The sequence below is a fragment of the Nesoenas mayeri genome (assembly GCF_963082525.1).
Source record: "Nesoenas mayeri genome assembly, chromosome: 4".
Taxonomy (NCBI): Eukaryota; Metazoa; Chordata; class Aves; order Columbiformes; family Columbidae; genus Nesoenas; species Nesoenas mayeri.
In genome coordinates, this window is record NC_137540.1 from 1,553,796 (window position 1) to 1,581,289 (window position 27,494).

The 27,494-nt window shown below is 38.7% G+C and overlaps 1 protein-coding gene across 2 annotated transcripts in view; it reads right to left on the bottom strand.

The window, feature by feature from the left end:
• Window positions 1-27,494, bottom strand: part of GRID2 (glutamate ionotropic receptor delta type subunit 2) — a gene marked incomplete at its 5' end in the record, with an annotated part of 555,352 nt that overhangs the window by 139,283 nt on the left and 388,575 nt on the right. For both annotated transcript variants that reach the window (XM_080344422.1, XM_080344421.1), the window contains one exon: window positions 22,861-22,980. In XM_080344422.1, the coding sequence (XP_080200548.1) occupies window positions 22,861-22,980 (120 nt within the window). The remainder of the gene's footprint in view (window positions 1-22,860; window positions 22,981-27,494) is intronic.

The window sequence follows — 27,494 nt, forward strand, 5'->3', positions numbered from 1 at the left end:
AATATTGCACAGTAATGATTCTTCTCATACGGCTCACAAGAGATTATCAGTGCTCACAATTAAATCCTGTTACTCTTACCGGTAGGACAATGGTTGCTGACCATAAACGTTTGTTTGGGCACACAGGTGAACACTTTGGTAGGGAGCAAAGAGGGAGAACAAGTGAAGATAAACCCATATAGTAAGAAATCAGGCCCTGTAGAACATCCAGTTTACATCCTATCAGATACAATAGCAGAGCTATGAAGACCTTTGAAAAAGCAAAGCGAATGTGGTTGATAAATAGATTCCATCTTACAGCAATGTCAAGATTCTAAGGTTGTGGTTTAAAACATTTCACTTTGGTCATTCACAAATATAGTGCTAGAAGCCTGAAACAAAATATTACATTTATTATGTGAGCAGTTCCACTGATGCCAACCACTGGAATAAGTAAACAAATGAATTAGGATATGTAAAAGGAATTACACTGTTACACACCTACTTCTCATTATACTTCAGCATTTCTGATGTTCTGCGTTACAACTGAATCTTAAAATTCAGAATTAGGCACAAAAAAATTATCAGTATTTCAAAATCATTTTAACGGAAGTTTACATGAACGCACATGTCCATGCACATACACACATATTAATACACGTTTGACAAACATGAGCAAGTCAAAGACCTCTGCTTACAAACACGGCCACAGATTTAGAGAATGTACGTGGTCCAGATACTCCAATTTCCACAATCTAGGCCTGATTTTTATACAAGTCCCACGAAGAGACAGTATCAACTGAAATCAACGCCTCGTTAGATCAACCCTTACTCGGCAAAACAAATTCAATCACCTCACACTCAGAGAACAAAACATAGAGCTTTTTGACCTGCAACCCCCCCCAAAATCTCTAACAGTGTCCACAGATTTGTAGTTCTAATTTGATGTAGAATAAGCACGGAACAAGCAAGACACAGCGCGTAGGTCAAGTGGACTCGGGAATACGGCATCCACAGAGACAAATTTCTCCTACCTTTCTCCTACCCATGTCAAATAGGCGGAACTCATGTCCAGGAAAGAGGGGAAAGGAAGAGGCCAGGTTGTCAGTAACCAGAAGAAAAAGAAAGAGATAGAAAGATTATTCCCTGCCTAAGCATTGAGGGAGGTAAAGAAGAAATAACTGAAGAAGGAAGTGGAACAGACCTTGCGAGGCCATTTGCTCCACCAGTTTACATAAGGCAAACGTCACCATAACCACACAAACTTTAAAAGACAGACCTTTGGCTCATGTGAATGTATCAAGTCATCGTATTCCCACACCATGTTTGCCAAGCAAACTGCAGTTCACCATCAGAGTACAACATAACGCACTTTATTTTAAAGCTCCGTGTGACCTTGCTGAACGTAGGGGTTGGGTTCTGGCTGTTAAAGGTAGACAGATCTGCTTTAAATACAAGCCAAAGGAGTTTAGATCACTGTGTGACTCAATTCACTGAGCAGTTAAGATCTTTTTTTCCTACCTGAAATGACTGTATTCTTTTCCTCCTATGAGTTAATCCATAAGAGAAACCATGACTAAAATAATATGGGGCACAGTTCCTTCTTATACAGCACAATATTCAAGTCAGATGAATGGAAATGTCTAAATGAATCAGACTTGCTTATTAAAATACTTCATTCACTTAACAGGAATGAACACGTTACTTGATTTATTGTAGTCCCGTGGCACATCAGTAGCCTGCAAGTGCCACGTTACACTATTTAACAAAAGATATGCTATTAAATATAAAGTATTTGTGAATAAATCAGCAGCAATTTGTTTGCAGTGTCCAAGTAGGAGCAAAATACTTGGCTGATGACTTTTTTCCTCTTGCTACAGGATGAAGCAGCAAAATACAGTTTAAAATCTTCAATTATATTGCAAGTTCTGGAGTTTGTCATTGGCATTATTAGTCTGACATTTATCCTTTTGTTCAAATAGCTCTGCCTAATAAAATGCCCGTGTCTTTTTAAACTACGTAGCTTTCCTATACACTCGAGGCTTTAAATGCATTTTAAATATTAACAATGCTTTCATTAAAATGCAGAAACAGGGGTGGGGGAGCTATGAGAAAAGGCTCTACTCTCCGTCCTTTAGTTTTATGTGGAAATATCAATCAAAATCTTCATTAATCTTGTACGAATTAAAAGCCTTTGCCCAACTGGAATGCACATGACTTATTATTTACATTGCTTTTACTTTAGGGTATTCCATTTAACAACGAATTTAGGAGATGGAGGATATTTATGCACGTATAGAAAGTGCTATATTGCAAAACTCATGTTCTAGGCAAACTTCTGGATTTATAAAATGGAAAATGGAAATTCAGTAGCAATCTCAAGCAGTATTTCCAAAAATATGTGTTTGATATGGCAACTTCAGCCCCAGGAGAGACCAGTTATTGAGTTCTCCAGATTTATGGTTAGAGTTTCTTTCTTTCCTTCGAGACTTGGGGTGAACAAATGTGCATTGTTCACTAATAGAAACATCCACAGGCTCCAGAAAGCTGGGAGAGGTTTATCAGAGTTACCAACTGTCCTGCTAAATACAGAATTGGGGGGGGGAAACAATATGCTTGTTGTAGGTTAAAGTCACAAATAGTAGAAGATGTCACGACATATAAGGGAAAGTACAGTGTTAAAGGACAAAAAAATAAAAAGAAGAAAGGAACAGTTTCCTATTAGGAGGACATTACTAATATCCTGGTATCTGTGCTCTTTGACATATTCATACATGATCTAAAAAGGCTGCTGAACAGCAGAGTGACCAAGTTTGTGTATAGCGCTATATAATTCAAAGGAGTAAACGTGAAAACAGAGGACGAAGAATTCATGTAGATCTCGTAGTACTGGGTGACTGTGACACAACGAATGACATTCAGTGTTGATAAACGTGAAGTAAAGCACATTGGAAAGAACAAATTTAACTATAAAAGGACAAAGGAAGTGGTGGAAGGTGTTGCAGATTTTCGTGAATATCAAGACCTTAGAAGGCTTCAAAAAGCAAAGAGGAAAATCTATTAATCCAGGTTCATTAAACACAAAGGCACTATTATCTCAGTCCCAGCTTTCAAGCTGGCCCTGCTGGAAGGTTTCTGATGGTTTATGGAGGAACTGCAATGTTTTCCCGTTCTCTTAAGCCTTCTCCATCAGTATTCAATGAAGTGCATTGGACTAGAGGACCTTCACAACCCCTCCTTGTATTATCCAAAATAGATTTGTTGCAACCAAAATCAGACCTCTCTTATATATTACTAAATAATACCACTGGGTTTTTTTGTGATAATATTCCACTGCAAAACACTGAAACAACACGTGCAAATCCCTCATGCTCCGCTCCCTCCTCCAATTAATGCAACTCTATTAATTCCTCTACAGTTGTGCCTTCCCTCTACTATCTACTATGTAAGTCCAACTTTACATATGAAGAAGAAGTTAGAAATAACTACTTTTTAAAAAATGCAATCTGGAAAAGCAACATCCCGTGGGAATGGTGCTGGACTTCACTGAGGTCAAACCTGCACTTCTGGACTCAAAATGTCACTAAAAGGCTTTTTGGATTCAGAGGAAAGAGAAGACTTGGGACCAGTCTTTTAACTGGGCAAAAAAAGGCTGCACAACAGACAATTTCTACAAAATAAGTAGAAGGCAGCAAAACTTACATGAAGTCGCACAGATTTTCTTTTCCCCCCAAAAGTACTTAATCATCTCTTCTGGCTATACTTTAAATTCCAAACAGCAACCCAAAAACGAACAGATAGATGTGAAACTCAGAACTAATGCGTGAGCTCCAGTCAATGTTCTAACAGTGCTGAGTTAATGATACAAGTAAGCATTTTAAATTGATATTCCTAGATCGCTTGCATAGTGTAGACTCACATTATTCAGTATGTGAATTTTATAAACAATGGCTGCTGTTATTTGCCTCCGCTAAGAACCCGTTTGAGCATATTCACTGTATGTATTACACCCAGTGGGTTTAAAGGACTTTTAAAAAATGTATTTCAAGTGTCATCATACGACAAAGCTTTTCATCTTCAGTATTTTTATTTGCTTCTGTCAGTTCTCTAAATACATAACAGACAAAGCTGATCTATATTTGCACTGGATGCTGTGTGCTCCGAGACAACAAAGTATAGGAAAAAATGCCTGTGTTAGGCCTTCTCTGGGACTTCTGAGGATCAAGTTTACTTAGTTTTGGTTTCAATGCACTAATGTAGCACACGGATATCTGTCAGTTCAGAATGAGTTTATATTTGCCTACAAGTCTGCACTGTAAATATAAACACATCTCCACCCCAGAAAGCAAAAAGGAAACTATATTAACAGGAGTTCCTCTTGAAAAACAGAGCTATTATGTTAGTGTGAATGAGATGACTAAAGAAAAACTTAGAACCTAGTAAAATCTTTGAGATTTATATAATTTGCCTTATTTTACAAGCGATAAATGAAAATTTGCCACCTCAAATCAGCACCACATTCTACAATACACGGAACACATGAAATTCGCCTTGTTACTTCTGGATTATAGCTGTCTGTCTTTTAATGCCGATGTCCAATGTGGTAAATTTGGTAACTTTAAATTTCAGCTCCGAGCATTGTGGGGAACAATTGGTGTCAGGTTCCAGTTCAGGGTTCTCTCTTGGCTTCATTATGACCATCTATTTAGAGTTAACTATTTGGGAACCCACTTCCCGGCGTCTTTCTAATTACACATCGCAGCCTCCACGGGAATGTGCATAGCAATTATGCATTTAAAAGCACTTCTGCATTTAGTGTCAGTCTAACAGGCAGAGAAATGGAGTAAAAAATGAAATGCGAAGAAGAGAGGTGCAATGCTAGAACTTAGGAATGTTGTATTCCACTAAAATAGTGGCAATTTCTTTCACCAGTCGGAACAAAAATACATCAAAGTATATTCATGTGATCAACGTCTAACACTATAAACACTAAAGCTGAGGAATATGAAGAGATAATCTATTTGTGTATATATACATATATATATATATATACAACAACTGGTTGTGGATATCAATGGAGAAGCCGTGACACACAAGCGTCTGGTGCACTAAAATTCATACTGTCAGTTCTGGAAAGCATTAAGTCTACTCTACCAAAGGAAATTCCAAGCTCCTGTTTTTTTCGAATCAAAGTACCAAAAGGGCATATCTCCCTTTTTGGGAGATACCATTTGGTACCTCCTTGCCTCTGATCCTGCTGTATAGATACGAACCCCATACTGCAGACTTACAGATTTTCCAGTTTTCAATCCATAAATAAGAGATGCTTTGCCCTGTCTTTACATCCCATGAATGGTGTGGTTGTATAGCTGGCCTTCTTTGCAAGTTACTCAAGGTTTTACTACATGTCACAACAGACTTCACAGGTAATTGTCAGGCAAGATAGTTGCAGCAATCAGCTCAGTTCCTTCAAAAGAATAACAATAAGAGATTATTTCTATAAAGGTGTTAAGCTGCACAGAAATTGCAGCGCAGTAGAAGGACAAGAATAGGGTTGATTAGAAGCTACGATACGTCCAAAGATCACGCTGGGAATCTCTGGTAAGCACACAATGCACCTTTAATGCAAATCAATATCGGCAGCCTGACGATGGCCCTCGAGAAGGGAATTGCAATCAAGCTGCTGCTCCAAAAGACAGAGCCGGTCCAGCAGCGAGCACACGGGTTCTCTCTTCCCGGCATCAACGGGAGGGAAGGATTTGTCTCATAATGACGGCCGTTCAAGTGATTTTTCACTATTAAGTAGGCTGTGATATCCAGGAAGCCATTCTGGGGTTTGCCTTATAATGGCGCAATCACTCACTGACAGAGCACAGCGGCACCGCTGTGGGGAATCGCTCCCAAACATCAGCCTTACGAGCTGCAGATGACGTGTAATTTGCACAAGAAGTCGTAAAGTTTGCCCCATATTGTCGTGAGAGCTTCAAAAACCCACTCTGAAAACTGTCAAGTTTTGCAGCAGCTTTTTTAAAGAGAGAAGATACCAAATGAGGGCAGGTAGAGACCTCCAAGTCCCCATCTTAGTTTTTTGGAATTGTGTAGGCCCCGCTCACCAAAGAACAGTAGGTGGGTAGTCGTTTTTACAACATCTACTCATTTATTTCAACACGGTGTCTAGAGTTACGCTTCTTTCTACGAGAAACCTTCCACAGTCTCATTAAGTCTCCCCAAAACATATGGTCCTAACTCTACTGTTTTTTAGCAGCAAAATAGAGCAGGGCTAAGCAGGGATGTTCAGCAAAGGAAGACAACCTAACCATGGAAAAATCGTAAATTTCTAACACATAGTTTACATTCCACATTAATTCAGGATGTTGAATTAAATGTAGATTTTAAAAATAGGTTGAACTAATTTCCCCCTACCCCCCATTCTCTGTAAATTCAAATATAACTGAGCTTGCAGGATTTTGAGATTAATATTAGAGGGAAAGAAAAAGCACACTCCTTCCCCTAACAACATTTCTGTCTGAAAACATGGATTTCTTAAAGGTATTTCACTGACATTTTGAAGGCCAAAAACTATATCTAGGCACAGCGTTGGCAGCAAGCTCTGCTCCTGCAGCCCAAATCCACGAGAGGGCTTGGACCAGACATGATGGTGACTTAGATACTCCAACTCACATCAAATGGCTTTGCTACCAAAAATGGCTTTGCTTTTAAGCAGGGACCTTTGTTTTTTTATGGTAACTCCCCCAACAAGTAACCAAAGAATTTTAAATTACTACATAGTGCTTAACATTCACAAGAATAAATCATCCTTGGAGCTTAATTGACCATACGGTTCCGAAGGTTTTGTTAAATGGGTTAAATACCTGTAAAGTTGTAAAAATAACTTAAATGCTATTATTTCAGCAACTAATCTTAAGAACTTAAATCTTTAATTTGCCATATAAATCTAAGTGCTCTCATTTTCCCAGATGCTTAAGACTCTTAGCTCCTATTAACTTTGTAAATTTAGATTTCTAACTCCTACTAAGCAAAAAACAACTCTCCATGCTTCTAGTGTTTTCATCCAGTATCCTTTTAGTGTGGGATGATATTCCCCTCTCCAAGGAACAATTATGTAAATAAGATTAACATATACATATTTAGTTACATTACACACTCAACAACACAGCTAAAATTGCTTTTACACAGTTTACTGTTTCATCTTACAATATTACAGTTTAATGATTAACATATACTTTTTGTTTTTAATTACTGATGTGTTAATTATATAGATATCCTACCACAACGAAGAATGAGAACTTCAGCTATGCAGGCTTTTTTTATTTAGTGTATATTTCACCGCACCATTTCTAAAGTACCCTAAAGGATCATAAACAAAAATATACAGCTAGAAGGAATATAACATATCTAAGGGTTTTCAAGAAGCTTTTCTGAATTTTCTGGAGATAATGCGTCTTGTTGGAAGGAAAAAAAGATAAATTAAACATTCCAGCAAAAATTATATATATATGTATGGATGTGCTTGTGTGAAGAAGAATTCTATCTAGTCTACTGGAAGATAAAACCAGGTTACAGTGAGGAGAATCCATCACAAATAACAACTCAAAGCAGTAGAAAAGTCAACCCAACGTGCCACAGATAGAGCACATGGTCCAACAAATCCACTGATGCTCAAATATCAGGAAATAAACGTGAAGAGTAAACATTATGGGGTACCACATGGGAGGAAAAAAAGCAAATCCAAAGCAAGATAGCAGTTATCATAATAAGTGATATCCAATCACAGGCAGAAATCACAGCACTGCATAACATAAAAGCATAAAATCACCTCCTTACAAGTCTCTTGTCCGGGGCTCATGGTAGTTCTAATGAACTGCTCCATCAAAGCCTAAACCCAAAAATAAATGGCAAGTGATGCTCTTCTAATTCTCTATCCAAGTCATTTGGCTCATTAAACACATTAAAGTGAAAAAAGGTCTGGTAAGTGGGTCATTCAGCAGAACAAGAACACAATTTGATAGCTTTCCCAAGTATATCTATCAGCATGCTAGGGAGGGGCAAAAAGAATGAAAAACCTGATGACAAAGCTATTAAGAGTTAAGGACATAAGGACAAAAGTACTGGAGGTAGGAGGAAAAGAAGAGACCAAGAAGTAAAATGGCTCCCTGTAAAGCTATTCATCTCCCGAGTTAAACCCCAGGCACGGCTTCCTACAACTGCCTCGAGCATCATGTATCCATTAACGCTATAAAGAACAAAAAGCAAAGCTCTGAATTTACCACCAGCACTTGGAAAGAGAGGAGAGAATGGGGTGACTTTTCATTCAAAGAGGGGTCAACGGAAAGAATGGGGAATAAAAACAAAGAGAGGCCAATAATACGTGGTACCGTCCACAAGCCACAACTCACGAGCCTTTTGAGGACTTGAAGCGAGTGATCCCTCCCAGCAACTCAGGCACCCTCTGAAATAGACATTTCCAAAAGCTGTATGATTGCCAGGAGGGAAAAGCCTCAGGGCTTTAGAAACAAATACAAAGACCCGGACTTAAAAGTCCGTCTCACCCTTGGGCACCCAGGATTTCTGAACACACTGTATTTGAGACAATGGGCCTCTGTGGCCCAGGGTTTTGTGGGAAAACTGCAGGCCACCAGCTTTTGTGTGCACGCACCTATATGTACACATATATATGCACATATATATTAAAGAACTTCTGTATGGACTTAAAACGAAACTGAGCGCAGCCAAAAACTTTTCTCAGCTGTTCCAGGTCTTCCTAGTGCGTTGTGTTGTAAGAGAGGGGTGCAATTTGAAGGCATTAGAATTATTTCTAGATGAATAAGATACACAAATAATAAATTATTTGAGTCTTAAAATGACAAGCAGGCGTCTCATTGGGAATTGTTTTCCCTGAATTACAGGGAGAAGTCTGAGGACAGGGGAAAAATCTAAAAAATAAAGGTTTCTTCCTGATGAGTTTTTCAACTTATTAGGAATTCAGTAGTAAAAGCTGGGCAGTGATCTTCCAACTGTAAGAGGGACCAGAGGAGATACTGGTATCCAGCTTTCGGCATTTCACACTGACCGTGTGTTCTTGGAGCCCTTGGACAGCAAAAACAAAGGAAAAGAAACAACACGGGAAGTCAGGTAGGAAGCAGCCAGATTCATTCGCTTCCCTTGCTTCTCCCAAAACAGCGTTTCTTCCTCAAAACTGTTCTGTTCCCACATGGACAGGGGCACAGGAAAATGAGCATCCTCGCTGTTGTATCACCTGGTGATACCAGAAACAAAACATAAAGAGGAAAAGAGACGTCTTGCCATTCCATAACATTATTGAAGGGCTTTTCCCTACCACCTAGCTTGATGTACTATGTGATTCCTTCATACTCGTTTCTGCAACCTGCACCAGTTCTCAGCCTAAAACTCATCTTCCAGACTAGTCAAACCCCATACACGGACTATGTGGGGATAAGCACCAGCCAGCCACTTTTGTATTTCCAAGTTTAAACGTTGGTCTCTCTACTAATACAGAGATAGTCAGTAGAGAATACCAGCTAGTTGTGAATCCATCTTCTTCAAAAACGCAGTAGAGGATAGGACATATCCCACAAGACTGACTTGAAATAACAGCTACACAAGAAAGAAGGCAGAGAACTGCGCGGCAGCCCCGAGGCGCTTAACAACCCTGTGTACAAAGATTGCCGCATCAAATACATTGCATTTTTAAAATGTGTCATGATTCCTCTTTTTCTGCTGTGTTGAAAGAGACACGATTTTTTTTTCTCTTTCCTTAAAGACACGGACAAAAAATTAATAAGCATCTCTCAACCTGGTTCTTCAATTGTTTTTCTCCTTCTAATTTCCTGCCAAAACCTGTAGTTGCTTTGCAAGGTGACATTTGCAGAAGCTCCTCGTAGATTGATTGGCTAACCTGCTGGGGAGCTGAGAGAATTAGTATAGAGAACGACCTTCATTCATGACAAAGTCAGACCTGCTGATATTGCCACCTGCCAGAAAACCCCCCTTCGTCCCCACTGGATACTGGGACGGGGCTGCTGCGGGGTGCAGAGCACAAACAGGACCGCGAACACCACCCTGGATGATCTGCACAGCTCCTGATGGTCAAAAGTCAGGTGGTGGTGCTGCCTACCGAATGCCAGACAGGAAAGGGACAAAAGCAAACTTGGCTTGGAAGACCATCCTGCATCATAGCAGAGAGGGTAACAGCAACTTCAGGCAGCAAACGTGCAAATCCTTCTTTTTGTAAAGGCTCAGCTTGTCTTTCCATTATGATTTGCCTTCTTTTCAGCCTTTTCCTTGGAAAAGCTCTCAGTGTAGCTCAAACTTGCTGACACATGTGCTCCTCAGCACTTTCCAACCAAGCAGCTTGGGACAGGGGCTCATACCAAATTTACATTTGGTACAGAACAAGTCATTGCTCTGTACAAAAACACCTAACACAGATTAATAATTGTGCTACGCTACCAGCAAGGGCAAACTGTGGTTTAATATTTCCTAGTTCCAAGCGACGTGCCTGTGCTTCGGCAACACAACAGACTCTGAACCGCTTACATGTAGCAAATTTCTGTTTCCTTTTACTACTTTGGCTGGAAAAAAACACATTGGCAAAAGACAAGATGTGTTGGTTTATTTTTGCCCATTCAGTCCTTTGTAAATATTGCCATAACATAGACCTCCTGTGATATACAGCAAGGTATAACTTTCATCCAAAATGATCCCTTTGGAAGTTGCAAGCTATATATATAAAATCGGTGGCATTTCTAAAGTATAATCCCTCCTACAGCGCCTCTCTGAACCTATAATGCTATCATTGAAGAATTTACCCTAGAAGTTATTTATCTGAACCTATAATGCTATCATTGAAGAATTTACCCTGAAAGTTATTTATCTGCTTTGAAACTAGACTGTGAAATTAGCTAGATAATATCTCCAAATACTTTTATTGGTTTTGAACTACCTTGTAGGGCAGCACCTCTCTATGTGGTTTAGAGGGAGATTACTAGTTAACATATGCACCTGAATTACCTGTCTAAAAAGGATAGGTTTTAATAAAATAGTGACTAGCTCACTGTTCCAGCAAGCCATTAAGATATCATTAGCTTGCATACGGCTCATGAGACACACAGACTTTAAAGTGTTTTAAAAATATTTCCATACAATTATAAAAATGGATACATTGTCATTATGTTTGTATAGGGTCAAACCACACAAAGAGATAAATAAATACATATTCCTAGACATATATGCCCACACACCACAGAGCAAAGCCGGGAGCTCTCACAAACTTGAGGCTGAAATAAACAGTACAACTACCACAACTTCATGCATTCTTATTAATCCAAAATATCCAACTTCCTACGGTTTCCTAGCAAGTAAAACTAAAGGAAAAGCCTTTTTTTTTTTGCTCCTGGGTTAAGGTTTGTGAAAAGAGACCGGTTTTAACTCTCACCAAGAGAGGGCACTGGAATATCTCCAATTATTAGAAGATCCCACTCAAGAGCCATAGACCTTTATGGCGAGTGTGATAGCAAACAATCTCTGCAGACATTTAATTTTAAATTCTGTGGAGCATTCAGCTGGTGCTGGATTATTTTTAACTAACATCCTTCCACCCCTGAGTAAGCGAACTGTTTGTTTGGAACTGGAAAAATATGAAAGAGATTACACGTAAAACCGAGTCCTTGTGAAATAAGACTTTTTTTTAAAAAAACTCCAGATTTTCCAAAGAAGAATATTAAGAAACAGCTGGTTTTGAACCACAGTTCAAAAAATACAGTCGGCAAAAAGCCATCACCTTTCTGGTTTTCACGCTCTGCTGAAGGTTACAGTTTTGCCAAGCTAAGATAATGACCAGCTACTCAACATGTAACTGATGGATATGGATAGATGTAATCCAAAAGAAAAAGATTTTGTTTAAAGGAAAAGAGAGTGGGAGACAGAAATACAACACCACTTCATATTATCCATGGTCTCTGAAGGTTTAGAAAGGTTTTCAGTCCTTTCTTTGTTTTAAATGGACTTAACTAGAGCAGAGACTATGTGGGCTTTTCCTCTAAGGCAAACGGAATGAACAAGAAAATTCAAAATAAAATAATGATGACAAACATTTGTTAACAATGTATCATAACATTCTGTGTTTTCTTTATTGACATTTTCATTTTCTCTCGCAGAAATGAGTTGCCTCAATATGCTTAAGTGGCACAACAAACGACAAACCGGGAGGTAGCTTCTAATGACTAATGGACTGACTGACTATTTAGATGTTAGAAAAGAGCCAAATAAAACTTAGAAGGAATACACAACCAGAAGCAAAAATAATCCGAAGGAATGGATCTGCAATAAATATGGGGTATGATGTTACATACTGAAGACGTTAAACAAACAGGGATGTGGGACGCTATCAGAAAAAGATCAGAATTTCTTATTAGAGAAATATTCCTATCAAGTTCACCCTCATTCTCCCCAAATGGTAAAAGCAACATGAAATCTTAGCCATGCTATCAGTTCAATGTGAAATTCACTCCCCTTTGGACTGCACAGAGACACTTCAGTACGTAGGGATGCTAAAAACCATTTGTGTTCAATGCATCAAACCCTGTTTCATGCAAACTGTTGGTGGCCTAGAGTCACAAAGCAACATCAAGCCCGTATTCTCATGTGGGAAGATACCCACCACCTGGCTGGGCTCGTCATGTTTGCTCTCCTGCAGACACAATAGGTGGCAAAGCCTGAAGCAAGCAGGGTTTAAAGTCTTCAGCAGTCAAGTTAGTAGCAAGAGAGGACAATAAGATCCTCACGCTGTTCAGGACACAACAAGCCCCAAGGCCAAACAGAGAAATCGATTCAACTCTCCAGAATCAGGCGTATCAAGAGACTCATTATAACTTCACTGTAGACCAAACTAGCTATGAATTATTCTAGTCTTTCAAACACATTTGAAAATGTAATTTGTGAACACATAGGTCACAAAATATTGTGGAAAAGCAATTCGCCTTAGTTTACGCTGCCCAAAAGGTTTTCTGCAAGCAACCAGATGTGTTGACTCTCCAAGTACTGTAGATTGGGCTTTGCATGAAGTATTTTCATCTGTCATTACCACTGTAGAACACAAAGACCATTTTATCTGTTCCTTCCTCTGCAACAGACTGTTACAGAGATAACATGAAAATCCACCCATGGCAAACCAGTTTTCCAGCCACGTGGTACTTTGCCAGGTTGTAGCCGTATTCTGCAATCAACCTTGTGGAATTACACCCACCAAACCCCATCACTAGATCAAACCACTCTGACAGTCAACTGGATCACTCTTAATGTGTACAGGAATGAACACAAGGAAAAAGAGTTTATAAAACTGCTGCGACATGAATGGGACTGATAGTCCCTCTAAGAAGTTAATAAATATTTTAACAAAACTGCATTAATTGACACTGTCCCAGTGTGATTTACTCATGGATATATGCTATTGAACTAGATCCTAAATACATATTTATTTGCGTATTTCGTATGTTTATGTCAAATATTTGTCGTCGCTAATATAATACACAGCTTAAAAGAAACTGTCTAATGAGATCTCAGACATGCACATTCAATGGGGAAATCTCACATTTTATCAGGAGTTAATAAATTTTGAGAGCTACGAATACCTGAGTAATAATTCAGATTACTAATACCTCTAGAGTACTGAAGCATTCTAGAGCCAAATTGATGGAAAACAGCAGTATCAAGGCTTTAGAATATCAAGTATTATTTTTAAAAGCAATCAAGCTGTAATGCAAAATAAATAGAGGTGTATGCAAACTGCATGTTGCATGAAAATACCCACATAAAACACGGCTCATTAGTAAGTCACTTCATTTAAATGCATATTTTAGATCAGATTTTTATGAACTATAGCTATTAATTTATTAGTTTAAATCCAAATGTTATCACCTTCATTTCTTAAAATGAAACATACTAGTTTTGATACAGCACACTACATTTTTCTAAACTAAGTCATAAAATGCTTTACATATATGACCAAAACTGAACCTCATTTGAGCTCAAATTTCAACAAAAGACCTTGTGCAATTTATCCCATCCCATTGTTTTCTGTTTAAACAAGAAAAGTGTTCTACCCACTGCTACACTTGAGAGAGAAATGGCTATAAAATAACTTTCATAGCTTTTGAGAAACTGAGACAAGTAATATCAGCAGTAATGATGAGACTGTTCTCTAACAGACATCTCCCACAGATGCAAGACACACCTTACCAAATTCCTTAAAACTTAATATTTCCCCCATTTCCTTCTAGCCTGAAGAGTTTCAAAAGCCTTGTTAAGGTTTCCCATTTCCTGAAAAAATATTTTTCAGAAAAATAAATTCTGTCAAATCAAAATTATTCTGTTTATTGAGATGAAAATATTAACGTGATCACTTTTTCTATTACTTCTGCTGTGCATTTTAAAGCAGGAATACACCACGACAAGAGTATTTATTATTGATTTTTATTGTAACTCACCCTTTGATCAAGGCATTATATCATAACTTGGGAATAGGCAAAAATCAAGCACTGCAATTTTAAGGCTGAATCATAAAAATCATTCAACATTATGAGAGAAGTATAAATATTATGAAGTCATCGAAAGCTTCATCATCCTCATCTTTATTATTTGTAGAGAATTCAAGAGGTGCAAGGAGGCCGCCTTTACCAATTATGCAGAAGTAGCATTTCATCTCTGAAAAATCACTTTAAGATTATTTTATTTGCAGGATACAGCTATAACCACTTTATGGGAAACATATCTCAGCATTGCCACAAATGCAATATTGATTGAGACAAAATAAGGTATCACCTCTATTTCCAAAGTCTTTTTGGCAGACGAGAAAAATGTAACCGAAAACTTTGATTTACAAATGACAATTTATGCATTGTATTTTGAAATACATGAGCTGAGCAATTAAGCTGGTAAATACAATGCGTTATAAATAACAATACAGAATCCAAGCTGAAATTACAGGGACGCTTCCCTTTGTCTTCTCAAATATTAAACACATTAATCGTTTGGGCCAGGGCTGTTTACCTCACTGCAGAAAAATACTGCCCACTACTGTCAATGAAACAACGAAACCAACAACGAACCAAAAACCCAACAACAAACCACCACAACCAAAACCACCCCACAACAATCCCCCCCTCATCAAACTAAACAAAAATCAAACCAGCTCACACGAATGTTTGCTGTCTAATAAAACACATTTTTGTATTTTGCTGCCAATAGGCAAGTGTGGAACAAAGGGGTCTTACTGTGAAAGAAGACAGTTCTGCCTACTTTATAACATGTACCAGCAAAAGTTTGATCAATATGAGCCTTCCGTGCCTTTCAGATGTACCACAGGGGCTCATCTAACATTCATCAGCCTACAAAGCAACACGGCTTTCGAGGAGAAATTGCCCCAAAACGTGCAAATTAAAAGCAGCTTATTGAAAGGTTGGACCAGGTGATCTTTGAGACCCAACCTGGGCTGTTCTACAATCCTAGGATTCATTATCATGGGGAGACATGGACATAGGGAGCCATCTAATTGTGTCTGTCTTGGCCTGTGGTTCTTGAAGAAAAAAAGCAGCTTATCAAATCTTGTGAGATCTGAGTAGATCTACTCCCATGTATTATGGACCAAAAGCTATGTTATAACCCTTAGACATATCATCCTGCCCAAGGCTGTGCACTTAGCTCTTCATTCTGAGAACTGAACGATACCCTTCACCACCCTCAAAAGCTGAATGACCCATTTCCTACCATCTCCTCGTGCCTTTTGTTAAAAGAAGCAGCTCAATTTTTTATCATCCCTCTCTCCTGCCTACATGGTTTTCCAATTACTATTAGTTTTTGACTAAGATACCCAATTTACATTCAAATTTCGATGGAAATATTTAACTCACTGAAGACATAGTTATTATCTCTCTCTTCACATGACAAATTAGCTACACCACCTCCTTCTTTTGGCCTAATGGAAAGTTAAAGTCACTTATTACTTCTTGCTACTACTGGGAAATGTATTTTTGTTCCATTTACAAGTATTTGTGAAATCAACCAATTTCTGTCAGATGATAGCTTGGGTCAAAACCAAACTATCTTTAAAGAGCAGAAGACAAGCACTGAAAACTTTAATTCTAGAAGAGAACTATAATTCACTAGACTCCCCACCTTAAAACAAGTAATTCTAAATTAAACTAAGTGTTTTATACCATTAATTTCAAGCATTATGAACCACATTCCTGAAGCACCACCCATTGAGTGCTCCCTTAAGGATGAAGAGAAGTCCCTAATGGGATTTCCAGAAATCGTATAGAGCATTATTGTCCAAGAGGTCTATGAAGCACTGACTCCATTCTTCAGTCATACACAGCTCCTTCCAACATTATTCCAAATGTCAGTTTTGAGGCACTTCAAGGTTTCCAAGCACTTCAGGTCTCTGAAGTGAGTTACAAAGCCCATTTTCTCAGCACAACTTGCCAGCTAGTTCTGTAGATCCACGTTCACCAGGAGGCTCTCACAGCTCTTCAAGCAGAAGAAAAACACACATAACCATTGTAAAGGTATTTCAACAGTGGCCCAACCAACCATACTTAAAACTGTGAAGGGTTACTAATTGCAAATACCAAGTTTGCAACAACAAAAGTGATATACTCTGCTTAGCCTGCTTGACCTACAAGTAATTCAGGTGGAAAAGAGGAACCCAGAAGTGAAGGGGAAGCATCTAACAGATCTGATTTGCAAAAAAGAAATGAAGTTGTGTATCCTTCTTTGCTCTTAAGCCTATTTTCAAGCACAGAATCATCACTCTGTGGTTAGGCGCTTGCCCAGCAGCATCAACAGAAAACGATTGCTGGCTTTTTTATTGTTATTTTTTGACGGATCTTTCTCAAGTTTCCATTGTCATAACAAGATATTAAAGGAAATTAAAAACACAGCTTTGGAAGTGGAAAATATTTCTCCTGTTCTTTCCTGTCAAGACAACCGCATTTTGACAGAAGATGGGTAAAATATAACCTCTTATCCAGATGAACAAAAAATGAATAAGAACCATGAAACTATATAATTTAAAGCACATAGAAGAGATTTGTCTCTTTCTAATGAAAGCAGTCAGTCAAAATAGGCAGCTCCCAATCCACTGAAAGCAGGTTTCCCTAAGAACATTCATATCAGTTTTCATAAAAGATTGAAATTCTGAGCAAAAAGAGATGGACTCATCCCTGCCAAAATTGCCGAGAGAAATACTACAGAGCACCAAGGTCCCAAAGGGAATTTCTATTGGACATCAGTGCTTCTCCCCACGGTCCCATCTCCAGTCCTGCTACCCTGCATGTTCCCTTTTTCCCCGCTGTTCCCAGTGCAATGTTCCCAAAGCAAACTCCTTTTCATTCCAGAGGATGGAAAGACACTTTTGGGGGGGTTCAGATCCCCCTGCTCTAGCCCTCTAAATGTCACTACTAAAAGCTCCCCAGCTGCACTCTGAAAACTGGATACATCTGTATCTTAACTATTTGAGTTGACTTTTAAATCAGGCACTTAACTTTATTAATTATAGGCTGGAAAATCTGGACGCCACCTTGTCTTGCAGTCTAAAAACCCCCTTTCTGTTTTCCAACAGGTAATGTTCAAATATAAAAATATGACTGACAGTGCAGAAATAAGCGGGATAACGTGTCTCTATTGCACGATGTTTGCCTTGGCTTTGTTGGAATTAGTTTGCAGTTGGAGAGTTTGCGTTCTGCATTTATTAATTATGACTAGAAGAAGGACTTGAACCTCAGTCTCCCATATTGCTATGGCAGCATCCACCAAGTCACTGAATCCATCTCCGGCTCCTTTACTTTGCACTTGTTACCAACACTGAAATGCTTTATTTACAAGCAAAGAGAGATATTTTTTCAAAAACATTTACTATTATTATTATTATTAATTCAGGAATACAATTACAGATAGCAGCATTTTCCCATTTCCCATTAGACTCAAATATGCATTTAGTTTGACTTCTAAGCTAAAAGGAAGTACACTTTCAATTAAGTCACAGCTCTTTGCTAACACTAGTTTCATTGTGATAACATGCAAATTTCCAAGACTTTCCAGCCAAATGAATTCTCACTGAAATTTCACGAAAGATCAGCAGAAGCTGGCAGAAAATAAAGGATCGGTCACCATATCTTCTTCTATCACCCGCACTAGATAAAAGTAGGTTTACAGCAGATTTAAGTGCTGTGCTGAGCTGGAATAGCAGGTCCCAGTACACCAAGGTATTTAATTACCTCTTAACCTTTAGCACTAGAGTAGTTGATTTCATTCCTAGCAGGCTGCTTACGTATTTAAAGTTGCTTTAGAGAGAATATCAGTTAGCGCTGTGCCAGGTCCATCTTTTCTATCTACACTATAGGTAAAGCAGCAGCCAGATGCAGCAACATTTCTTTTCAGCTCACTAGAAAATACACCATCAATAATGTTTCTGTAAATCGCAAGTATACCTTTCAGTCACATTATAAATTGCTTGTCAGCCTTTAGAAACAGATCACAGCTTAAAGTACCAGGTGCTGATATATACATTTTTAAAATCACATTACATTACACCTTTGGTCACGGCCACAAAGGGAATAAGTGAACCCATCATTTACCTCAGGTAGCTAACCAAGTAGAAAATACTTTATCCTCTCTTGGTTACTAAATAGTGTTAGCTAATAAGTGTCAGCAGAGCTCTATAATATCTCTTTTTCCCTAACGAAGGAAAAGGAAATAAGAAATAAAAGATGCAAAAAATAAGTGTATCTAAGAAAAAGTTTTATACCGGATAGCAAAGCCACGCCACTATTGTAATCAACAACTGTTCTCAGAAGAAATACAAGCTGCAATTATTTAGTAGAATGAAACTTCAAAACACGCAACATGATTTTTCCAACTCTGAACAAATAACACTATAGAATGTTTCATGCAACCCTTAATAAAAAGCTGCATGACTGAGTCCACAGGGTTAGTTGAGTCTTGCCATTCGCACTGGCAGGAGGAGAAATGAACACCACACCTGGCAGGAGGAGAGATGAATAACACACCTGGCAGGTGTTATGGCCAAAGGCCTTGAGTCAGATTCCTACGAATTGGGAATCCCCAGCCACCGTCAGAAGACAAAGAGAAAGGCACGGGAGGTGGGTGTACGCTAACAGGGCCGCGGATGCAGAGCAAAATGCACCACAGACCTCCAGATGTCTACACATTCAGAAAACCAGTGTGGGAACACGAAGAAAGTCCTCGAACTTCAAAAGGTGCATCACGGAGCCTTTGAGAACAAGCCCAATCTGAATTACAAGGAGCACTGCAAGAAGCATGAAAACCGTTGTATTTCTGCAGTGCTGTTTTCTACCCCACTAAGATATAAGACAGTTCTCCGAGCTACCAGCTCCCTTTTGTTCGGTTGTTTGTTGGACGGTTATTCACAGGAACGGCAGCTTTTATTTCAGCAGCACAGATAAAAGTATTGCGCCGAAATTTAAATGTCAAAGAATTCGCACTCAAATGCCACGTACCAACAGACAAATGCCACCAGAGAAATGTCAGAAATACAGCCGTGTCTCTCACTGAACATAACTATATCTGCACAAACGCAGGCCACGGGATAACGGGTAGAAACAAGAGTTCTCCCGCGGTTCCTTTGGGATGGTGACACCACAGGTGTCAATAAAAGCAGCATCTGGCATTAATCTGACCGTACTACCCAACTCTGGCATCACATAACCCAAGTGATCCGTGCTCTGCGAGGTGAGAGATGGCATTTACAGGCATAACAGTACAAAATTCATATTTCAGGCAAATCCCGCTACTGAATTTGCTAACTTCTCACTAGCTGAAGGTCCCCAACGCCATGAACCTCCACATCGATGTCCTACCGCTCTCCAGGTACGACAGAAGCCCATGAAAGCTGAAGGAGGGGACTCACGGGCAGTTTTTGCTGCATACGTGGCTTAATTTGGCCAATGAAAAAAAACACCGATTCCTGATGTTCCCTAATATTTTTGTTGTTTTTGTTTCTTGAGTCCTAGGAATATTAACCTGTGAATACAAGTGAGCTTTTCAAAGCAGCCAAATTACTCTGCAACCCAAACAGAGCTGACTTCAAGTACAATTTGGACTTGAGAAATTTGAGTGCGTTTAAGGATTTTGCTTGCTTTAATTAAAATCAATTGATTGTTCCCCAGGAAAAATAAAACAAATTCTTTACACACTTGACTTGGTGTGAACTTCTGGTCCCAAAGACTTCAATGGGCCTTTTGTCATGATTTCAGTCTTCATTATCTCCCATAAAAGTACTTGGAAACATGTTAATTAGGGAAGATGCATTTGTTTAGAGATTTCAGACAGTCTGCTAATTGCAGCTGCTTCCACTAGAGTTGAAAAATAAAAGTGGTTTAGGTAGTTCTGTAGTCAGACCACTAAACACATGAAAATCTGAAGTGCACTTCAATTAGCCTAACTACCAAGAATATATCTGATTCCTGTAATTATTGTGATCTGCATCCAGCACTAGTGGCTCATTCACTGTAAAACCTAATCAAAGATAAAATACGTGAACTTTTGTCAAAAGAGTAAAACCAACATGTGCCATTTTTACCTACAATGTTTCCTCTCTCTCACTGATGGAAAAGTTTAAGGGTTCCCAGGTTGGTTTTTTTGGGTTTTGGAGTTTTTTTTCAACTATGTGACATTGATTGTAAATACCATTTTTATTTTAAATCCTTTTACTATTCGATTTAGTGTAAAAAAATATTGGAATTATTCTGATTTTTTTTTTTTAAAGATGCTTTATGGAATAATTATCGCATTCTCACACTATATACAGAAATTCCTTTCTAAATACAATTCCTTTCTCTAGATCAGGCCTCTCTGCACCTTTCTCTGCATCACTGAATGCTGCTTAGGAAAAACCAATGGAACAGATTTAATCTGTTCTGCTCTGCTGCAGCACATCACAAAACTCTAAGGGTAGACGTGTATAGTACAACCTTCAACAAGAACATTTTCTTATAATATCTAGATTTAATTTTGAACACTCATCTCGGCAAACATAAACAAATTTACAGACTTTCAGTATCTTCATTTTTAACTTTGCTTTTCTCCTGAACAGGGTTTCATGGTCTAGTAATATTCTGTGCAAAACTCTGTTCTCTCGGATCAACTTCCAATCTATGTCCTTTCAAAGACAGTGAACGTTTCTTTGTCCTTGAACTATGATAAAAGGTAAACAAGGTTCAAAAAGCCTGTTTGTACTATACCTCATTGTTCTGCACAATGGTGGTTAATCTCTTCTTTAAAAGTAAACTATACCGTAGTTCAAATTTGCACTATAAATCTAAATTATACCATTGGAAAAGAGTTAGATAGGCACTTCTATATTTCCAAGACCTTTCTGTGGGTCTCTCTCTTGTCTTTAACGCTTCACTCAGACATTCACTCAGACAGGCCTGAAGTAAAAAAGCAGCCAAAGTCAACCAGTTAAATGAAGAGATACAGATTTGTGTTTGGAAAGACTACCTGGTTCCCCTGAACAACAAGTAGCCCTCGAGCCATAGCATGAAAAATAAATAAAGTCAAAATATAGGAGGGAAAATAAGGACTCATCCAACATTCTGGTCACCCCAGGACTTTGGGAAGCGCATCTCCAAATATCAACAAGATCCAGCTCCATTTATTTCTGAAGCGCCTGTCAGGATCTCTGCTCAAGATGACATAGCTATAGGCACATATGAACATTAAGGTTTGACAACAGATGAAACAGCTGGAATGGAATAACAACTCCAATGAACAGCAGAGGAGAAATTTCAGGAGTTTAAAGACACCTTTAACTTCTTATTTATCTCTCCCTTCTTTCAAAGCACTTATCTGTTACAGCAGAAGGTATGCAGACAAATGACGTACTTCATCATACAGTGACACCGACACATGGAACCGGTTTACATATATTAAGATAACTTTCTCTGTCATTTGCTTTCAGATAACGACTTTGGGTTCCTCACATATAAAAAACCCAGTGTGATGTGATACACTAAATCAAGATATCCTGCTATTACCTTTCAGGTACAAACGAGAGATGCTCCTGGAAAAGTCTATCGGTCTTTTATTTTCCTAAAAGGTACCGTAGGATTTTTGCTACTTTTGCCATCCCAGCTGGGCAGTTGTCCAAAGTTAAAGATATGCATTGCAAATAGAGACCCGCCCCCACCATTCCTAAACACAGGACTTAACATTGATTCTTACAGGCTAGCAAAACTGAATTAGCAAGAGGAAGGAGTTTTGCTGGAGGTGGAGCCCATTTCCTCAAACAATCTCTGTCCGAGTATTTTGGACCGTGTCTGGCAGCTCAATCCATAACATTACTCTTATTCTGTAAAATTCATTTCTACTAAAACATCATGTACTTGTTTTATGAAGACAAGAGATTACAGAAAATTTATCTATGTTGCAACAGATTTTCTCTTGCAGCACCTATGACTTTCAATCATCTAGTGGGCGCAGCATACCACCATGAGTATCAAGTGTCAATCTGGGTTTTCTAAGCATAATTCCTTGTAAAATTTGCTATTTTGGACAGTTGACCAGCATCTTAACACATTCTGTATCACAGACACCACCTTCATCAACACAACCTACTGCAAGGTCTCCTCGCAATAATAAAATCGATGGGTACGCAGAGGTTCAAGACTTTCTCACATTTCTTACTCCTTCGAACAACACACAAAACCATGTTAGCTGCCATCAAACACCTTTCTATTAACATGGAACACAAGAAAGGTTTTTAAAACATCGGTAAACATAGTCTCGTAGATGTAGCCTCACCTTGCGGATGCCTCTGCCAAGATCTTCTCCATAATTCGTCCCCAAAATTTCAAAATGCACGTTGGGATTCCCCCCATTTTCTGCAAATTCCAGTTCTCCAGTCAAGCCGTTCACTCCACCCTAGTGGAAAACAACCAAAGGAGAATGCAGTGAAAACTCAGAAGTAGCCAATTCTAGCAATCTTCTGTTTCTCCAAGGGATTTGTGCAACTCTGTAGAATACATACAAACTACCAGAATTAGGACAGTTTTCCGTTTCTGAAAACTACGTTTCCTTGAAAAAATGTGGATGTTCCTGCATCATTTAAGCTCTTCAGATAAGAATCAAACTCAGCAATGTTAAGCAGTTGCAATACAAGCAATACTCTTACTCCTAGACAATTTGCACTCCCATTTTTGTTCTTTGACCCATCATACATAGAGATATTCTAGACCCATTAAAACCAAAAGTTTTGCCACTAATTTTAGTGGAAGCATAGCTAAAGACAAATACATAAAATAAATTGCACACAAATTCTCTCACTTAGAGGAGATTTCCACATAAGATCAGGTTGAGTCTTGGATCATGTTAGGTGTCTTTTAACCCCAATGTAATTGATCTGCATAAACGAAGAGGTGCTTGTCTAGCCGAATATTGTGATTTTCCTGTTTTCCTCCACGATTCTTCTCTACTACTAAGAAAGCATGATATGAGCGAAAATGCAGCATATTTTTGAGCTTGCTTTTTCTTTTTTACATTTTCATCAGAAGGGGTTAAAATACTAAAGATGAAACAGCGAATATTGACTATAATAAATCAGAGTTGAAAGGGCTGTGTGTGCCACAGCAATACTCAAAATATATTCGAGGGTTAATTCAACATGAAGCACATTTCATTTTTATGTAAGAACTGGGATGACCTGAGCTGTAAAACCAACGGAGCCACATGAAATGCCTACAATGACAACCTTCAGCTTTAACAAAATTCTTTCAGTTTTCGCATTCAGGGGAAATGAGATGTTTAACCCACTCCTTCCCAAACCTTGAACAGTGTTTTATATTGCAATATAAACTACCTAGCTAAGCACATGGGCCTTGCTACACCATGGCTTTAAAAGATCAATTCTCACATCTTCAGTTTGGAGAAAATCCAGGAAGGAGTATGAAATTTGCATCTCTATTAAAGATCAGTATGAACCGACATAATCTGGTCATCCTTTTCTAAAACATTAATATGATTATCATAAAAATAAAGAAGTTGATCGTTGGGACAATACGTTTAAAACTTACTAGAGAGTAGTACTATCAGGGAATAATACATAAAATATCATGTCATTTTCAGTTAAAAACAGGAAAATACTTCGTGTATATAAACATTTTGAACCTTTAGAAAACCTTTTCTATAATATTTACATTTTGAATGAGATACTAGAATAAAAATTAAAAAAAGTCCTGATTAAGAGTACATCTGTGCAAAAGCCTCCAGGTCATTCTGCCCTTGGGAAGAGCCAGCCAGGCAATTTTGATGCGTGGCGCTATGGTTAACATGACACTGAGGTTACTTATATTAAGCTTGAGCACAATCCTGTAATAATTACACCTTCCTGGCTTTTAGATTGGGGTTAGCACACCTCTGGCTGCTTCACAGGGAACACAGAGTGAGCTTGTGTTTACCTGCAAAATCAATTCAAAATACCCTGGGGCAAATAATTGACTTTCACAAATATCAACCTTTTCCGCTGACTTAAATTTTACTATGTCTTATTCACGAACCATAAAAAAAATACCCAAACCAACTGTTCCATCTACCTTTTTTCCTCATACGGTCTCATCTGGCTTTTTGATTAATTAAGCCGGAATTTCATGGTACAAGTGATGCAGAAATGTCTTGCAAAGCAGCACAGATCTGCAATGCTTGGGATCCCCATCTGATCCCCAAAAGCCTCCGTCTGGCTCAAGTGCCCGCCCTGACCATATACTCCTTTTATTATATTATATTTCATATTTCCTATATTACTTCTGAAATTATTATTAATTTTCCCCACAAAGGGAATGAAAGCTGTGGGTTGGAGGTAGATGAAGTATAAGAATTAATTAAACTGTTATAGCCCATCTCAGCTGCACCACGATTTCAACATCTGGAGAAGGAAGGGAAAGCTTTGCAACAAAATGATGAAAGAAAGGCAACAGTCAACAAAACCCCTAAAATCTGTTAACACACTTTTAAATGGGTAAGTTTCATTATAGAAAATGAAACTGACATTATTTACCAGATTAAAAGTGCTCCAAATAATTTATAGGACATGAAGATAGAATCATGTCTAAAATATACATGATTTTTTGAGACTTGGGACAGCAATTAACTTTTGTCCTTATTTGAGCAAATATGATTAAGAAGAGATCACATGAAGCCGGATTTCACCTCAGATACATAGGAAGTAATGAAATCCACTTTTTAAGCAAACCCAGAATTCTTTGGAAATACACCCTCCCTAACACACAACACAGGTTAACAGACCCACCCACTGTAGTTTTGGAATTGGATCTCTACCCAAACCCACTGTGTAAGTTTATTTACATTGATTTTTAAACAGCTGCAAGTGTTGGGGCAAGATACAAACTCAAAGTCTGCTAGTTGTTCTTATTTTGCTGAAATCCAGTGGTAACCATAACAACATTTTTTCTCATTTATCTATTTGGGCGATTTCATCGCGCTTTGAAAATTTCTCTTGTGAGAGTGTCTCTGATTAAAGATTTCTTTCCTATAGACTGTGTACATCTTCAGGAAGTGTAAAATAAGAGCTCAAATGGGATGGGAACACTCCTGTCCTTTTACACATGGTCTTTCCAAGTGTGGACCCCCCTAAAACACTTGTTTGATTTATGGCATGTGTTTTATTGCTCTGCTAATGCAGAATGGAAGGAGATCACAGATGAAATGGCCATCTGTATGACAGCTACTAATCTACCACCTTCCTGATGAGATTTTTCCAAGTTATTTTAGTGTTAATTATGGTCATGGCTAAGAGTCCAAGAAATTTTTCATTCCATTTAACTTAGAGAAACCAAGCTATTTGGGGGGAAAAAATGAAGACAGATTTATTATCTACTCTCTCAAATCCCTCTAAGGTCGAGCCGCAACCATGCAATTTTTCCTGACACATTTAAAACCGAAGAGCGAAATGTCAGTTGTTAGGACAAAAATGTTTTACTTACATTTCTGATCACTGCTCTGGGCTTTGCAGAGCTGTTCTAAAGCTTGGCAATGTAGTTAAAGCCTACTTGAGTCCTGCCTAGATTGGCAAGATAAACTACAGTCTATAGATGCTTAGGCACTGCCGTACTGTAAGTCCCTGAAGAAAACACTATTTACCTGGCAGTCAGAGCTTCACTTGGGAATGTCAGCTTGCCAATCATCACCTATAAAATATTCTACTTGCTCTCACAGTTTCTGTTCAAACGTCCTATTTTGTTCAGAATACAGTCCGACACTACCGATTTTGCAATTAAGGAAAAAAAAAACCTGTGGCCACAGGGAGAAAAAATACGCTGTAGGCATTAAGTATGAGTTTCGCATTTTATTCTCGAAAAAATGTGATATGAAAACGTTGCATTTTGAACTCAACGCAGCATTTAGAGCTGCCAGCCAAGAAAGCCTGATCTACTGCCTGAAAAACAACTTGCCATCTTTCTTTGCTTGTCGCCACTGAGCGTCGCTGACATTGCTGAGACCAGAACTAGTTGACAGTTCCACCTGTGGTTCGCAAACCAGCGTGGGGTACGGCTCATTTTAGAATCATAGAATCATTTGGGTTGGAAGGGACCCTCAGGATCATCGAGTCCAACCATAACCCAACTCTGGCACTAAACCATGTCCCTAAGAACCTCATCTAAACGCCTTTTCAACCCATCCAGGGATGGTGACTCCACTGTGGGACTACGGTGGGTCCTTGGATTCCCTGACAGAGGGCAGGGGAACAGAAATTAGCCCTGAAGACATCAAGGCCTACCCGTGAGAAAGACAGGAGTAAAGGAGCATCCAGAGATGTTAAGGTTGTACCCATGAGAGTGAAGGGAGCAAGAGTAACATCGATGACAGCAAAAATAGCTAATGAGATGTCACTGCTGTAACTTGTAACCAATACTGAAGAGACATATGAATTGGTAAAACCGTATAAAAATGCACTTGGGGCAATAAATGGCATCTACTACTTTCATCCTGGAAGAACGTGGTCTATGTCGTTTGTCCATCTCAACCGCGACACTCCAGCACTGCCCTGGGCAGTCTGTTCCAATGCCCCACAGCCCTTTCCATGAAGAATTTTTTCCTAATATCCAATCTAAACCCTCCCTGGTACAACTTGAAGCCTTTTCCTCTAGCAATAATAACCTTCTGTTTGCCAGCAAGCTACACAAATGTTCCTAGGAAGAGATCAGGTGAGCGGGAGAGAAGACACATGCAGTAACTTGATGGCATTTTTCTGAGCTGATCCTCCATATAATCCTACTTAAATTTATTCTCAAGCTATTTGGGAAGATTAATTTCTCCAAGAGTAGAATTATTTCCTAGCAATACTTATTTCTCTCCCCGTGAAATGGCTTTACTGAGAAACAAACAAGGGAGCATGTGTTGGGGGATAGTTCCTATTACAGAAG